The sequence below is a fragment of the Brachyhypopomus gauderio genome, unplaced genomic scaffold (assembly GCF_052324685.1).
Source record: "Brachyhypopomus gauderio isolate BG-103 unplaced genomic scaffold, BGAUD_0.2 sc52, whole genome shotgun sequence".
NCBI classification, from domain to species: domain Eukaryota; kingdom Metazoa; phylum Chordata; class Actinopteri; order Gymnotiformes; family Hypopomidae; genus Brachyhypopomus; species Brachyhypopomus gauderio.
Window position 1 is genome coordinate 2,667,664 of NW_027506877.1, and position 17,289 is coordinate 2,684,952.

The following is a 17,289-nucleotide window of genomic DNA, read 5'->3' on the forward strand; positions in this document are numbered from 1 at the left end:
ACGGCAGGTCAGCAGACCAGACTAGTACAGACAGCCCTCCACGTTAGTGGGGTCTAGGGGCACAAAAGCCCTGTGAAAGTGGAAAAACAGTGAATATCTTTAGATCCCCCAACCCTTAACTCGCCTGCCTGTTCAGCATGTTAACACAAAGACAGAGAGCTAGGTGTGCCCAAACAAAATGTTGTCTGTAGTTCTTTAGCACACTGAAAGTGTCTAGAGATTGTTGTAGCAAATTATAAAATGTTCTGGGCCTCTAGTGTCACTGATACTTTCTAATAAATCTTGGGAATTCAACTTAAACTTGAATCTGTAGTATCAGGCTACACATTCCCTGTGTGGAACCTGCTGTTTAGTCATAAGTTAGATAACACACTATCAAGACTACAGTTTACACGTGACTACAGTTAACACGTGATCTATGTACACAATGAATGCATGTAGATAGTGCGAAGTATTTTACAACCACAGTACAAAGGTCTTTGAGACCTTCGTGTATGCATGAGAGAGAGAGACAGCGAGAGAGAGAAATAGAGAGAGAGATAGAGGTGGAGTAAGGAAGTACTGTCCTTGACCATTCACCAAAACACTAACCAAGTATTTAAACGCCCTCACAAGACCTGAAGAGAAGTCAAGGAGAAGGTAGAAAGTTGGAGAGCTCGGTCAGCCTTTAGTAACAGAAGCTATAATGTTACACAACCTGCACCTGCACTATAGTGGTTATTTGAAGTATTTGTGGAGAAGTTTCACGTTCTTTTATATTAATGTGTGAACCCTCTTCTGTCCTTTTATGCTTGCTTGCACTCTCTCTTTCTCTCTCTCTTTTCCTCTCCCTCTCTCTCTCCCTCTCTCTCTCTCTCTCTCTCTCTCTCTCTCTCTCTCTCTCTCTCTCTCTCTCTCTCTCAAGCTCCAGCAGCGACGTGCTAGAGCAACTGTTGCCCCTCTTCCGTCTGTCCCCCCGCCCAAGCCGGCTCGGCCCCCTCTCACACTGAGTCGGCCGTGCCCCCGCGCCCCCTCCCTCCGCCTGATCGATGGTGATGATGATGATGATGATGAGAATGCGGCCTGTTCGTGAAAACCTCTGCACATGTGTGAGTGTGGGGTTAATATGTACACAAGCTCTCTGCAGAGAACAAGAACACTTCTGGTTAGCGTTTGGTTAGCATTTGTTTAGATATGTCACCATCCGTCATGAATCGACAACACTCACTACACCACACACTCACACTGTGTGTGTATTTACAGCCCACAGGAACACTTTCACCTCCGAAATGCAGCACCCGATTATTTATGTACGCAGATTTGCTCTGTTACACACACACACACAGTCCTCTCATCAATTACCAACAGTCTAGATGTTTTGCGTTCCACACAGGTGGCTAAAGACTAATATAATGGAGCGTGCTCTCTGCCCAGTAGCAACATGTCCACAAGCTCCGGCTCTACATATGAAAGCGCAGTAAGCAACTGTATCTGGAAGCCTGAAGAAAACGAACACACACTAACAAGCTGCAACTGCAAATCACTCCTGAAAGAACGCTTATTAATCATTCTAAATCACCCCTGAACATCACAAAAACGTTCAGTTTGTAAAGTTCAAAGGGTTTGACAGTTTGTTCCCTTTGCTGTTCTACATAAACTCCTCGAAGTTATTGTTGGTCGGTGTACCATGGCAACCTTACAGTGGAGCACGCATGAACTGTTTATGTCTCTCCACAGCTGTAAGGCATTACAGAGCATATAAAATGCCTCATTCGGACCCAACAGACTCCAAAACAGCATCAGAAACCATTAACATAACGCCCGTATTTCAAACAGTCAGAACACACACACCAAAACTGTTTCTTATTGAACACCTACAGCAGTAGGAGTCAGAGTAGTGTCTGTTAGTATTATTTCATATTTGCTTCAACAGACTCAACCACAAATGGGAAATACCCAAATTTAATATTTAGTTCAAAACGCTCAGCTAGGAAAAGTACATACACACACGTGTGTGTGTGTGTGTGTTCATGAAACAATGCAAACCAATTAAGAAACAAGACACACACGTTTGATTGAGATAGAGGGAGAGAGAAAGTGAGAACAGATCTTTTCAGTGTTGCACTCCTCTAACTGGAAAGGTCTCTATAGATTGTCAGGACACAGGGGAGATGGAGAGAGGGCATAAAGACAGAGGCATTTCCCTCAGCCCCGCGGCCCTCAAAGAACCACACTGTGCTCCTCGCATGAGGAGACATTCAGCAGAAGGCCCCAATCAGAGAGAGGCGAGAGAGAAAGAGAGAACACACTGTTCACTCCCCTCCTTTGTGGAGTGCTGCCTGTCTTTGGAGGCGTTGTTATAGGGTTCAGGGCAAAGATATGAAAAAAAGGGGTTCTGAAACTGAACCGGGGTCAGGGCTATAGTGTTACTCAAAGGCGCTGTCTGACTAAGACCCATCAGGGTTGCTTCATTAAGGTTTTTGCCATTCCGCCCACCTACTGCTGCCTACACAACTGTGTCATCATTTGGGAATTAGAAATTATGCAAAATTCACATATAAAATCGAGAAGACCTTAAACCAAGGGCTTTTACTCTTCCTCAACATTTAATACGTCTGTAAAACATGTGGAGAAGTTTTATAATTGGTTTGCCCAGATTTTACACTCTCTAACTAATGGCCCAAGCATGTGTTCTCTCTTGGGCCAGAGTGTGTGGTTTGTAACGTCTATGATATATAAAACCTGAGACATAAACCAGCAACCTTATTCCCATAGAAATCATTCCACAAATGGACAGAAATCTCCCCGAGGTTAAGACAATGGGCCTGGGCGTTTGTCCACTGGGACTACTGACGTACAGATGATTTTTATTAGATTTATGGGAATCTCCTACAGTGCATGAAGGATCCTCCTCTGTCATACCACTGAAGTGACCAGCACCTGAGACCACAACTTACAGAAATCACAAATTACAGAAATAGAATAGTTATATTTGGCTTGTTTACTCGTTTCTCACTGTAGTAGTGATATAAACTAATGCATTGTTGTTAAATCAGTTCAAATTCATTATTTTGAAACCATTAAAAGTGTTTATGTTGGTAATTGTGAGGATGGTTTTTGTTCCTGTTTAACTATAACTTTCATGGAGGAAAAGCAGTTTTGTTTCAGGTTTGTTGTATTGCTGTCTGTGTGGAAAACAGGGGTCAAGAAGAAGTCAAAGGCGCTGACACTGTTAGCAGTAAAAGAGTTTTTTAATGAAGTACATTTTTCATGGAATTCATTTTTATCACTTATGAAATCCAACTAATATAACTCATGTAGTAAATATGGAATATCTCACATCTGTATACACTCACGGGCTCCTTAATTAGATACACCTGTTCAACTGCTCCTTAATAGAATCACATGGCAGCAAATCAGTGCGTGTAGACATGGTCAAGATGAACCAGCGGAAGTTCAAACCCAGATCATAACGAGGAAAAAAGGCAATTTAAGTGACTTTGAACATGGCCTGGTTGTTGGCCTGAGTCTTTCAGAAAGTGCTGCTAGGCTGGGCTTTTCACACACAACCATCTCGAGGGTTTACAGACAACGGCCCCAGAAAGGGAAAATATCCATTGAGGAAATGTAAATGTAAATGATTAGCAGTAGCACTGATGCATTGTTGATGCCAGAGGCCAAAGGAGATCGGCCAGACAGGTTTGAGAGGACAGAAAGGCAACAGTGACTGTATTAACCACTCATTATAACTGAGGTATAAAGAACATATCTGCACATAAGCAGAAGACCACAGCAGCGGTCATTCCCGCCAGCTAAGAACAGTTGGATGAGACTACAGTCCGCACGGGTTTACCAAGGTTGCACAACAGAAGGCCGGGAAAGTGTTACCTCGTCCCACGAGCCTCAACCGCCCGGATTTGGCAGAACCAACATGGAAGCCTCAGGATCCATCATGCCTTGCATCAACGGTTCGGGATGCTGGTGTAATGGTGACCCTGTAATACCAACTGAGTATGATTTAACCCCCACAGCCTACCTCAGTATTTCTGCTGACCATGTACATCCCTTTATGACCACATATGCAAGGAACATTGACTGAGTCATAATGAAGTCTAAGTCTAACCAGAGGCGGTATTTCCATTTTCTCTTTAAAAAAATGTAACAGCTAGCTTAATCGATTTGGCACATAAGGTTTCGCTGTCATGGTCGCCGTTCCATGTAACCATTCATCATACAATATACTTACGTTAAGTATCACATGCATGAATATGATTTCTGCCAGTCTAAATAATAAAATGTTTTTTTTTTTTTCAAAAGAGTTTACATTTGCAAATATAATATCCGTGTAGTGACAAGTATTTCAGGTAACAGATGTACTTCTGTCCTGCTAGTCAGAGAGAAGCGACACAGTTCTGTTTTTCCTATAGTCATCCAAGCATAGAGCAGAGGGTGGAATGAAAACAGAAACAGAACATTCTAGAAAAGGGGAAGTTGAACCAGATGAGAAATACATCCCAAATTCAAACCTTTTTATAGGCTACAAAAAGCCAAAACTGAAACCACCAAAATGTCACCAATTATATTAACACTTTGAAATCCTTATTTCTCCACTGCTCTGACTTGTGTCAATTATTGAAATTACTGACTTAGATTATCTGGTATATTTTAGAGCTGCATAATTCATTCTTAATTAATAATTGAGGACAGTTCTCTGGCTTTCAAACACCAGGACTAATGCCTGAACAGTATATGAGATGATATGGATTGAAGGTCTAGGAAGTAAGAAAGCTACCCAAAAATGGTCCGAAGGTGTTATAACTGCTTCCTCTGTTTTCCACGCAGGAATCTGAAGAAAGGGAGTGGGGGACTGTTAAAATGATGGTCAACATAAAGTGGCAAAACAAATATTCACAGAATACACACGTGCAGTTTATCCATTTCAGCATGTTCGTGAGACAAATATCTAGGTTTGTCTATACTTCATAAGCAGTGAAACATGAATCATTAAAAAAATACTATTCAGGTATCATAGTCCACAGTGTGAAGGGTAGGAAGTTGGAATGGTGTTGTCTGATGAAAAGGCAAAATACTTCCTCATTACAAAGTATAAAGCTGTATCTTTGTATTAAATGGAGGAACAGCAGTTTTAAAAAGGCAACTGGGGAACGTGAAAGGTTCAACAAATGTTACTTGCAGTCACCTCACAAAAGGTTGTGAGGGTGTCAAAATCTTGTGGAGATATTCAGGGCAAGCAGCAGAATACTTTGGCGTATTTTGAAATGTCTGCAGGCTAAATTCAGGGCAGCTGTTTGGGTCCTTCCACAAAGACACGGGGCCAAAATCCTTTTGTAGTTTTTTTTTTTTTACTAAAGAAATCTAGTGAAGGACACAGCACTGCCTGTTTTTGTCTGCATTTGAACTTAAGAAAACTGCAGATAGAAAAAGTGAAGCACAGTGTGATGAATAGATCAGATTCTGGAAGTCCAAGAAGACGGCCAGTTAAGAAAATCCATCAGACAGTAGATGGAAAGACCAAAGAACTCAGAGAATGATGAGAAAAGAGTGAAGGGATGAATGAGAGAAAACAGCACAAGGAACAGCCTGTACCTTCAAATTGAGCCTGGCCAACACGGATTAATTTAGCCAGCATTCAGCCATGCTTGAAGTAAGGCCCTATTTTATGCAGCTGGTTAATATTCCCCAGGCACCAGGCAGTGTTTTATCTGTTCTGGCAGTGCTCGACAGTCATTTGAGGCGGCAGAGTCAGGGAGTAAACAGGCGACAATACGAGAGGAAAGGAGCATTCAGGGTGATTTCACGCCCTGCTCGCCAAATTGCAAGATAAACAACAAAACCAGATGTAAGAAGCTCAGAGTTTTCAGGAAGTTGAAAAAGCTCGGTCTTTCAAAAAAATTAAATAATAAAAAAAAGATGGCAAAATCAGAAGGCAAAGCTCTGGTTTCTTTTTCCTATGCATCTTTTTATTTTTGTTATAATTATCATCATACAACCAACAGCACAGCTGTTTTGGCCCACTCCCACACACACACATAGCAGTGGATTAGTAAATTGCTACATTTATAATCTCAATATAAAAACAATGTAAATGTGTGCAATGATTGTCCATATAATCTATGAACATTTTTCTATCTAGCTTTAATTGTCAGACATCGAAAGACAAGGCTCCTTTGTCTCTACAGTTGTGATTTCTGACATTTAAAGGCTTTATAGCCCCTAAAACACAAGTCACAGACTTATAATGATTCACACAGAAGAAGAAACTGATCAAATAAGTGCAAATTTGTGACATATTTTACTCAAGACCATGTGGACAACCCAAAAGTAATGTGTCCTGGAAGTCACATTTATTTCCTGCAAAACATGCAGTTCTATTGTACTTTGTAGTGGAAAAGACCTTCCTGTGCCATTAATCATAGACCACAGCATATTATCTATGATGCCAGATATCTTTGACATGGAACTGTACCCTGTACCCTCACTTACATTCTCTTCCAGTCACTCAAGTAATCTTCCTCTTGCAAACATGAAAGGCTTTCCAAACTTACCCCAGAGAGTATTCATGCTCACACGACCTTTGACACCAAGTTCATAAGTCAGAGATGAGCCACCACAATGCATTCGGGCCATTAGAAGGCATGCAGGATTAGCACTAGATGTCACCCAAGTTATCGTAGATGATATCAGGGGGTCGCAGGGAAGGGAGCCAAGCATTGGTCGGGGGCTTGTGCTTAGACACTTTACTATAAATCTCCACCTGTTTCCCTGCTTTTCCTCCACCACTGCCTCCATTTCCAATCCCTTCTCCACCATAATAGCTGGTGGTGCTGCTGTTGTTGTTGTTCAGGTTAGCTCCAGCTTTACCTTGGGGCAGTGGGGGTGGGTCTTTCCTAGGAGGTGCTCCCTTAACTGGTTTTGGGGCCGTGAGGGGCTTTGGACCTTTTGGTCTGCCCACTGCTGGGGGTGGAAGTGTTTTGCCAAAGGCAGGAATGCTATAGTTATCTGTACTGGTATTGTGGAGCATCTCATGACTCTGAAGTTCCTCAAGTGCCCTGGATCTCCAGGGGTGGCTCTCAAGCCGTGCCTCATCGTACAGCGAGAGGACGGGCTGACCTGGAGGAGGGCCCGCTCTTCCTTCAGGCTCGTCGTAGATGTGCTCTGCCGGGGTTCCTTCTGCGGGACGCCTGCCCCATCCTTCCAGTCCTAGCGCTCCGGTTCTTGGAATCAGGTCAAGGGTGACTCGGTCATAGATGTCTGAATAGAAAGGCTCAGTCTTGTTGCCATGCTGCCGGTTGCCGCCCTCGTCTCCAAGTGGACGTAGCCGTGGGCTGGGGGTTGGCGTGGGTTTGATGCTGTCCACGGGGTCAGAATAAAGACATTCCCCAAGGCTAGGTGGCAAACGAACGGAGTCCGCTGGCTCAGAGTACAGATTCACCGGGTCCTCTGGTGAAGTTCCACTTTTGGGCCCACGAGGCATTGGAGACCGGGGCGGAGTGTTCACAAGAGGAGCTGGTGGCTCTGGCAAGCTCCGGCCCTTCAAATTCTTGCCTTCACCTTCCCTCCGGCCGATGACACCATCCGCAGACCCCGGCTTGCTGCCACCGGAGTCTCCGTCTGCCTCCTGGCCACTTCCCTCGGAGATGGCCGCACGAATCTGCTGCAGGGCGGGGCAGTCGCCATCGAGCGAGGGGCAGCTCTGGTGCCTGTCCTCAGCCTGGGCCTTCTGCTCACGGATCGCCACCTCTACAATCTGAAAGATCTCGTTTCCCTGCTTCGTCTCGAAGGTAAAGTTCCCCGGGCCAGAATCGCAACGCCGCCCGGCCTCAAACGAGAACATCACCTGCACACAGTATCACCATGACAGCAATTATAATGTGGCAAGACCATTATAGTGCGGCAAGAAGGTGTTTTTTATCCATAATGTCCATTTTCTAGAGGCATTTTTAACTGTCTGGTACTGAACTATGCCTTAAGATATTTCCCGTGAGCACAGTGATGAGATCTGCATCTCTTTTAAACAAATGTTCCAAGAGGACAGACATATGCACTTTGTTCAGGTTCTTAAGGGAGGTCATGAGCGTCATGCTTCAACACTCTCTACCTTAGCCCTGCCTCCCGCCCACTCTTGAGGGAGAGAGGAAGGCCCGTTTCCTGTACCAAACCAGTTTCTATGGTAACCACAGGAAGCAGAGTTGGAAACAACTGTGGCCTTAAGTTCCTGCTTAAAGTGTAAGTTTGCTGTCACCAACAACACAATGTGAGAATTACCATTAGATTATTTTGGGCAGCCAATATACGTGTGTGTGTGTGCTTATACATCATGAAGTCACTTAATTCATTTAAAATGCTGTGTAAAAACTTTTTATTTTTATTTTTAACGCATGACCCATAATTATAAAATCATCTGCATTTCCATATAGCCTACTGCTAAAGATGGCTCCAAATTGAAGGTGGACTTATACTCACTCGGTCTCTGCCATAGCGACGTAACAGTTTGTAGGGCCACACAAGTAAGTTCCTTTTAGTCTTGGGTTCCTTCAGTATCAGACTCTCTCCATCTGCTCTCAGCCAGTAATTGCCCAACAAACCACAGCGTTCCGATGCTTCTGTGCGTTGAACACTCACCCAGAATTCATTCACTACAAAGTGAGAATGAGACCCAGAAATACACTATATTAGGGAACAGACAGGGTTCAAATTCTATGTTTTACCTTTAAGGAGCCTGAAATGGCAGTAAATAAATGTGCTTGTACAGCAAGTACTTAAAAAAATATTCTACCTCATAAAAATAATGTGATTTAAATAACAAATAGCAATAATTAGAAAAAGAGCATTTTATTTTACAGTTTATATATATATATATATATATATATTCAGTTAACATCACCAGAGGTTAAGGCGTCATGTTGCACATATGAATGCTCACAGGAAGTTGACCAATATTGAGGCGTTTTGGCTTGGCCAACAAGCCACAATATGTTCCATGAACAATAAGGATGTTAATTTGACAGAGTTTGGCCAGTAGTCGCCCGCCAAGTTTATCAGGACCTGATGACGATCACAATTCTTATCAGTGCTTTAACTTTAGAGAAGCTCATAAAACCTTGCCAATCCAGTGAAAAAAATAAATGTCCGTTAAGCCAAGATTTAACGCAGCTGATCAGCCAAAGTGAGATGGTGTTACATTAGAAAGAGGACGCAGAACTGGGAGACAGGGAGTGAAGATGTGAGTGGGTGTGTCAAGGCTACAGAGTCACAAGCCTCTTAATGTTAGAGCACACTCAGACACTCGCACCTCTCTGAGGAAGTTGCTGGTGCTCTGATGAGAAACAGAAGTATTCATGGCCTCCATTTCCCTAGAAATAATCCATGTAAACATTCTATCTATTTCAATCTACTTGTCTCTCTCTCTCTCTCTCTCTCTCTCTCTCTCTCTCTCTCTCTCTCTCTCTCTCTCTCTCTCTCTCTCTCTCTCTCTTTCAGCCCTTCGGATGCAATGATAGGCCATCCTGAAGAAGGGAGGAAAGAGCTAAATGCCTGAGATTCTGTACTACTCTCCCAAGTTCCTCTGTTTTGCTTACTAACATTTTTCCCTTTAACTTAATTACCTTTAACTACCTTAACAGGAGAAATGGTATGCAACTAAGCATGCCTGTGTGTGTATGTGTGTGTATGTGTGTGTGTGGGCAATGAGCATGTCTGTCACAGTAAGGAAGCAGCTCTACTCTCTATATTGGCTAGTGTAAACATATTAACAGCCACATTTTTCCAGGGCTGTGTGCCTAACATGTGACCAGGGGAAGTACCCTTCTGTCTCCAAACTCTGGAGTACGGTGCGTGAAGCCAGTTTTGCCTATTTCACTCGCATGGTTATGGTACAGTAGTAACAGGGCCGTTCTCTGTCAGCATATTTCCGTACGAAGTCAAAACAAGCGCCTGTGCTACAACCAAACCGTAAAAGGAAGTGATGTCACAAAGCCTCGGTTGGAGCTTAGACCTTGAGACGTATAAGACCTGTCTAGCAGTAAGGACCAGCTCAGGTCTTTCATGGTTACATGCTATAAATGCAACTGAAAGAGAAATCATCCATCTATTGACTAGAGGGAGCTAAGCTAATCTTCATTATGTAATGCCACACTACTGCCAAGAATGTGTGCACAGAGAGGCTCATCACGGTAATCTTAAACAGACCTCCGTCGTGCCCTTTTCAGTCAATTGTTGAAAACATTTAGAGGGGAGTGAGCTTATAATATGACATTTTCTCTAACTCTCTATTACCTTCCTCTCTGGAATAATAGATGAGATTCTCAGCCATCTGAATCTCCTGCTGTCCATTCGAGTCAGTGCTATTGAGAGATCTGCTCCCTCCCTGAGAGTCAAAGAAGAGAAAGAGAAAGGAAGAGAGAGAGGAACGGAGAGACAGAAAAAATGCAAAGGAGTGAGTATAAAGTAGGCCGCTGCTGGGCTGCTGGGTGTTTTTATTCAGATGTCACTAACATGCGTGTCTTGTGAGCATGACGTTATTGAACTCACGTCAGCCCAAAGTTATGACCTCTCACCTGAAAGGCAATCTCGCACATTTTCTCTACCCACTCAGTGGTTATGTGCTTCTCAGCTGCAAACACATGTGTTTTGTCATTGGTCTCCACGCAGAAGGCGGCCATGTTTTCTTTGGGGCAGGTTTCGGTGAGGGCGGGTAGGATGCTGATACACTCTGACAGGCGGATGATCTTTTTATCCAGTTTTTTAGTGCTGGGCTTCTCCGTGCCATAACCCCCACAGTCGAAGAACTCGAGGCGTGCGATTCCATTCTGACTGGCTGGATACAACACAAACCAGTTCTTCTTCCATTTCTAAAAACAGATTGGAGAGATGAGATTACTATTCTTTAGCGTGCTTTTATAAAGCTTAGCTTGATGCAAGAGGAGAAGGCTTTGGTAGGTTCGTTTAAACTCAAAATACTTTTGAGTGTGGAAAATGGGAATGATTGCAAAGAACAATACAGACACAGTTTAGAAGCCACCCTCTTGGGTGAAGAGGGAAGTCATGTTTGTGACGTGTCTGATATAAACTATTATACTTTGTATTATTGATATGGGATTTTGGACATGTTTTAGGATCTGCGAATTTGTGAACTGCAACTGGACCTAAGATCATGAGTTATTTGTACCAATGATTTACATATCACAGAAGTCAGCTGATGATTTCAAGAATACAGAAAAAGGTTATTTTAAATTCGCTCCAAATGTGTTGCTATTACATTAGCTGTCTATGAAGAAGAAAGCTTTGCTTCAATACCCCGCATGTTTGTCCCAGTTTAGGGTAACACTCAAAGGATGAAAGGCTTATTTACAACAGCACATCTTTATTTAACAGCTGGGCCACAAAATGGTGGTAATCATGAGGAAATGTATTCTACCAATAAATATCATACCCTTTCTTCCACAGACACAACAGAGGGAAGAGAAGTTGGATGATTTACACAAACAAAATGAGTGATCGAGGTCACCTGTAGGGCGGACTGTGTGTGTGTGTGTGTGTGTGTGTGTGTGTGTGTGTGTGTGTGTGTGTGTGTGTGTGTGTGTGTGTGTGTGTGTGTGTGTGTTCACAAAGTGCAGCCAGCAGGGAAAGCGCACCTGTCAGTCTCATTCCCAGTGCAGAGCTGCTATAATACGCTCACACACATGCTTATTTCACTAAAGTAATTTTAGACACATTTTGATCAGAAATATGGCACTGTATACAAGAAAGCTAAGCAATCTGATTTAATGACAATACTGCCTGGACTAAACATACCGCAAAATTTAATAAACATGTAATTCTGTGTCACTGTAAACATGAGAATTAAGTTCTAATTTAAGATATACATACCATGAACAATAACGTAATATCACACAAAGACACAACTCACATAGACATGGCCTGGAGAAACACAGTGTTATTAGGACATTCGGACGACCAGCTGCCTCACCAGGCCAGATTTTACCACTACACACTTCCTGTGACTTCATTTGTGCTATTCCAGTACAGCGTTAGCTCACAGGTCTGGAATTCTAACAGTCAAAATGCCACAGAAGTTTTTGAGTGAATGACAACACCGAACACTCATGTGTAGAAGTAACTGACACACGAGACATAAGAGGAGTGCAGGGAAAGATTTTAGCACATGGCTAGAGGCAAAGCCATCTTGCTCAAACAGGAAACAAATCATGTCTGCAAAAACCATGTCCCCACTGCAGCAAACGTTACAGGATTGAACCCGCCAATGAAAAAAAGTTAAGAGGGATGAAAGCCCATCATTAAAAGCTAATGTGATCTACATGTACATCTGTTAATATGTCAAAGAGGAAATGTGTGGGATTACCCAGTGTGCTTTGCTTCCTCCAACACACTGCAGGTGTACAGTGTGACTGTTCCATCTGAAAAACTAATTTGAGAGTTTGCTGCCAAAGCTCCTGTGGTGTGAATGCTCAGAGTGATGCTCTGCAGCACAGTACGCACTGTACGAATCTCACTGCAAAGACATTCTTGGGAAACTAGATGTTGGGACTAGTGCATAAGTAAAATCTAGTCGATCTTTTGCACAAGCGTAGTTATTTGGGGACATTTCTAACACAAGACAATCCAGTGCAAAGTGAATACAAAGACACAAAAACCTGCGTAAAGACCAGACGAACTCCTGAAACATTATTCCAAGCAACTCATACTATTCCATGTACCAGAATTAACAATGAATTTAGATTATTTTAATTTAAGAAGTGATTTTCAGCAAAGGTACCTCAATAACTCCATATAAGGTACAAGTTTGTTTGAGAAATATATTACACAGAATGGAACTTATGTAAATAAGTAAAAAGAGAGTGACTTCTGCAAATCTGCATCCCTAACCAGAAGTACTGGTGTCACACACACACACACACACACACGTGCACTTTTTTCCTCCTACATGCTTTAGACTACTCACTCAGAGATTGTTAGCCCTGCCAGGAGCCTGAATAATAGCAACCATGTAAAAATAAGTAGACAATTATCATATTTTATTATTATATTATTTATGATAATAGAATCATCATCTATAGCCCATAATAAACACACAATTGTAACAAAGCAAGCAACTACTTATATCAGAATTTTCATTTAAACCCCTGTAGTGAGACTACATAAGTCACCCACTGCAATGGTTTCTCTGATTAATTTTATTAAGCTACATTAGACAATGCTATGATGAGTTCTGAGGGTCCTCTTTCATAGTGATGTCCACTATTTCTTTAACATTTTCATACTTGGAATGTTACCATGGCATTCTCATGCTGTGTGCATACAAAACAATATTACGGCCCAAACATGAAGGGGGTTTAGTCCTTGCCAAGGTGCTGCTTTCTGAACTATTTCAATCTTTAAGTTTAGAACATAACTGTTAAAGTGATTCAAAACATGTTAATTTCCAAATGTAAGCAGACACATGCATATGGTTTGAATTTTAAAATTTTTAAAAATAAATTATAAAAGAGTAATAAAAATGTCCAAGTTCTTCAGAAAGCATCTGGGGGCTTCAATTTTAAACTTGTTTTAAACTTGACCAAACAAACTCAAACAAGAGCTGTAATTGTCATAGTTGTCAGTGCCTTGGTGTGCGTTCAGAGCTGTGTGTGACTACCCAAGTGGAAATATAGCACATTCTATTATAGATCAGCTTGGTGTCAGCTCTTCACCTCAAAGTTTGAAATGGCGGTTGTTAATGAGTGCATGTGCATAACTGTCATTAAGCCTGTGCGTATAATACAAAGTATCAGAAATATATGTCATGATAATGGGACATGGTCAGAGTCCTCAAACAGTGAAGGAGTCATCAAAGACACACGCACCCGCAACACACATGCAAAACCCACACACACACACACACACACACACACACACACAAATAAATAATGAATGCAACGTAATGTTTCTCGAAAAGTTATTTAGTAAAATAAATTAGTTAAAGGGCACAACTTTGTAAAGCAACACTGCAGCACTCTCCTTACCCATTTGGTAATAAGACCATAACACAGTTGAGATTCTAATAATCAACACAGCGGAGTCAAAGACAATATCCCTCATAACTCCACGTTACACAAACATGAATCTCAAAGAAACGTTTGTTGGGCCTTCAAGCTTCTATCATATTAACCCACACAGCCATATGATGTGTTAAATGTTAAAGGGCTATCTGAAGGTTAAAGGTAAAATGTCTAGGGCAATTTCTATTTACATCTCCCAGCCAAGATTCACTTGAAAGACACCTCTTAAAAATAGCCCATTTTAGGTCATACTGAGGACTAAGAACTTTATTCACTGTTGCTATTCACTAAATAGTTAAATCCTGTTGAGATTTTTTGGAATAGCTCCAGATTAGTAAGATACATCACAAGGGCACATCAAAACATTATCAAAACATAACCTCGCACAGCCTCATCTCCAAAGACCCATCCCTTCACCTCTCACATTCTGTAATAACAATAACAACACAAAAATAGTACCTCAAAACACGAGGACTCAAATGTGTTTATATTTCAAATTGGCAGCATCATCTTCCTCACCTCTAAGTTACTATGAATACATGCATCTTGGTAATCTTAGTTTTTCTTTCAGCACGCATTGGGAGAAGAGACATTTTCATCTCGGTGCTGCCTGGCTGGTTACTGGCTGTTCACATGTGAGAGCTTTTACCAAGCAAGGTTTCTTAGTAAAGTACACAACGTTTTACCAAGTACGTCCAGCTTCTTCTGACAATAGGAGGCCTTTGGCTGTAGTGTGGGTTTCTCAGGGATACTGTGTTGGACATCTTGCTCTTTGTTTTGTATCAGAATCTGTAAACAAGGCTGCCATGCTGACCACTAGACTCCTGGCTCTGCTGGCTGCTCTCACAATGGGGAGTACCAGTTATTACTCTGGGATACAGCCATGTTAAAGTTTGTTCACAGCTTTGCTTAACCAAATAGGGAGAACGGTTTCACAAGGACCCATTAAGGAAGCTAAAGCAATACCTCTAAGCAGAGCTGACTGACCTTAATATACTGCCCAAGCATCTCCAGCTACAACGTAAGAAGTAAGATTCTTATGCTGATGTGATGAGTAGCCTACTGTGGTTAATGTCAATAAAACAATGAAGGAAACAAAATGGTTTTAAATAAATTCATCTTGCCTTGTTGCACTGGACTTTATTAGAGTTTTTTTTTTTTACTCTTGTGGTTAGGTCCTATGGAAAATTGACAAGCTGCCACATTTTCCATCACATGTCTTGTGTAAGAGAAAGTGTAATTGACAGCTTGCATCACACCAGCTTCTATGGAGTAATATTTCATTTGAGTTCTATAACATTTGTTAAAAGGACAGGTCACCTCTCCACTTTTAATATTTTTTATAAAGAGTGGAATTACACTGACCACAAATCCCCCACAACATAATGATACTGATGTATCCTCCTTTGCTGTAAAAGGTTAACCCCAACTTCACCGTTGATGACCGTTCATGAGCTACCAGAATAATTGGATTTTACGGTACTTACCTTCCCAAACTTCTGGTGTTGGACATACAGTTGTCCCTCTTTGACATGAGTGTCCATTTTACCTGCTCTTCCTTCTAAAGTACACAAGAATCTGTCAACACGCAACTCCTTCCCAGTGTGTCTCACTTGCTCAGTCTACGTACTGTACGAACATCCGCTTGCCAAATTTCACGAGTTCGTCGCACGGAATTCATTTAAAAGTGGATAAAAAAATAAAACGTAATCCGAATCCGCAGAGAAATAAACCGGTTGTTATTTTCACCGACGACGTTCGGACGTGCAGGGTTTTGCGCGCGGAGGTGCGCGCGCTGCGTTGGCCTCTCCTTCTCGATAGAGGAAGCGCACCAGCAGCAGCAGCACGCATCATGAGCTCGGCCTGCTGCTCCCCCCACCCTCTTCTTCTGGTTTTTTTGTTCTTTCTTTACTTCATCCCACCTACTGCTTCGCTTTTTACCACTGGCGTCTGGTTTGTGCGCAACTCAAACGGTCAAAGTCAACTGATACTTTCCAGCCGTTTTGTGTCATATGCCCATGCAAATCTAACTATAGCTGTAACGGAACTGCAAGTTTCATCTTTTCTTTAGGACGTTATTTAACCTTCGTATTTTTTCACAACCTTTTATAACTAGCTGCAAATCACATCTAAAAACAGACAGATCAAAGCATCTCACTGTAAGATTGCTGTTATGAGTGGAAGACTATTATTCCAGCAAGTAATCTCTGGTTGGATGTGTTCTGTATTTCCCATATCCCCAAAGAGATGATTATTTCGGTCTTTTCCTACTTAGCTGCATGTTGAATAACATTAGCAAGAAATATGCAAAGGCTGTTATGTAGTCCTAGTCCCATAATACTCAAAACTGAGATATCAACTAGAATCTATAAAATGTATAACAAGGCTCCTATCGGGTTGTTACCAAAAAAAATGTAATTGGTTAATTTCAATTAACCACACGCTCCCCCACCCCATGGTGTCTCTCCCCGGGTGTGTGAGTGTAAACGTACTGTAGTTTTGAAGGCACATAGTCTACTGAAAGCAGTCCCATATTATGCTGACGGAAACAGATTCACCCCGTATCAAAGACTATTTGAGTCTGCTAGGTAAAGCCCACAGTTACATTAAACCTTTATAAGATCCTGTAATGCCAGCTTGAAATAGATTTTAGTCACTTTGAACAGTGGGCCTTGATGTCCTTTCTCCTAAAATTTACCCCACTATGTTTTAACCAAAGTTCCAAAAGTGTAAACTAAACCCATCAGTGGTTATGGGTAAAACACTATAAAAATGTAATATAACAGTTCGATTATTACAGTTGTAAACCAGTTTTAGAAACCAGTTTAATCCATCAAATACACAAAAGAAGATACAATCAGCCTTTGTATAATATATTTTTAAGTTCAGTGTAATTGTCAGTAGCCATGGTGACAGAGGGTCAGTTATCATCAGCTTCTTGTTGAATTGAAAGACACATACCGCCATCTGCTGCCAATATACAGACTTAAGTTTTCCAACGCTGAAAAAAAACAAAGTCCAACTCACGTGAAAGATTATCATAAACAAACAAATTTAAAAAATCTTATTGTGTTCTGCATCTGTATAAAAAAAAGCGGTCAGAAAAAAAAATCCTTGTAAAACAGTAGCAAAAAATCCTTGGGCTAGTAATTGTCTTCCTTTCTAACCTTACAGTGGCCCAATGTGCTACCTGACCATTCACAACTCTGCAGGCGGGTATGTAATGGAAGAG

The 17,289-nt window shown here is 41.7% G+C and overlaps 2 protein-coding genes across 5 annotated transcripts in view; one reads left to right on the forward strand and one right to left on the reverse strand.

Moving 5' to 3' along the window:
* Positions 1–3,081, forward strand: part of m1ap (meiosis 1 associated protein) — an 18,487-nt gene extending 15,406 nt beyond the window's left edge. For 3 of the 4 annotated variants that reach the window (XM_076987323.1, XM_076987324.1, XM_076987326.1), the window contains exons 9-10: positions 1–7; positions 905–3,081. The exon at positions 1–7 is cut by the window's left edge and continues 176 nt beyond it. In XM_076987323.1, coding sequence (XP_076843438.1) covers positions 1–7; positions 905–1,072 — 175 coding nt within the window. In that variant the 3' untranslated portion in view covers positions 1,073–3,081. The remainder of the gene's footprint in view (positions 8–904) is intronic. The other variant, XM_076987325.1, reaches the window with a different exon arrangement.
* Positions 3,082–5,941: 2,860 nt separating this feature from the next.
* dok1b (docking protein 1b) lies at positions 5,942–15,942 on the reverse strand. Its single transcript, XM_076987322.1, has 5 exons — positions 15,545–15,942; positions 10,557–10,850; positions 10,276–10,366; positions 8,464–8,636; positions 5,942–7,837 (listed from the first exon to the last, which is right to left on the reverse strand). Exons 1-5 carry the CDS (start codon positions 15,599–15,601, stop codon positions 6,650–6,652), a joined length of 1,803 nt encoding a protein of 600 aa, XP_076843437.1. The 5' UTR covers positions 15,602–15,942; the 3' UTR covers positions 5,942–6,649.
* Positions 15,943–17,289: the final 1,347 nt, after the last annotated feature.

Bases quoted from the DNA above. Each gene is read 5' to 3' on its own strand.
- dok1b (XM_076987322.1), bottom strand. From the start codon at position 15,601: ATGGACACTCATGTCAAAGAGGGACAACTGTATGTCCAACACCAGAAG. The intron at 10,851-15,544 runs GTAAGTACCGTA...ATCTGTTTTTAG, and splicing joins AACACCAGAAGTTTGGGAAG to AAATGGAAGAAGAACTGGTT. The intron at 10,367-10,556 runs GTGAGAGGTCAT...TTTGACTCTCAG, and splicing joins TGTGCGAGATTGCCTTTCAG to GGAGGGAGCAGATCTCTCAA.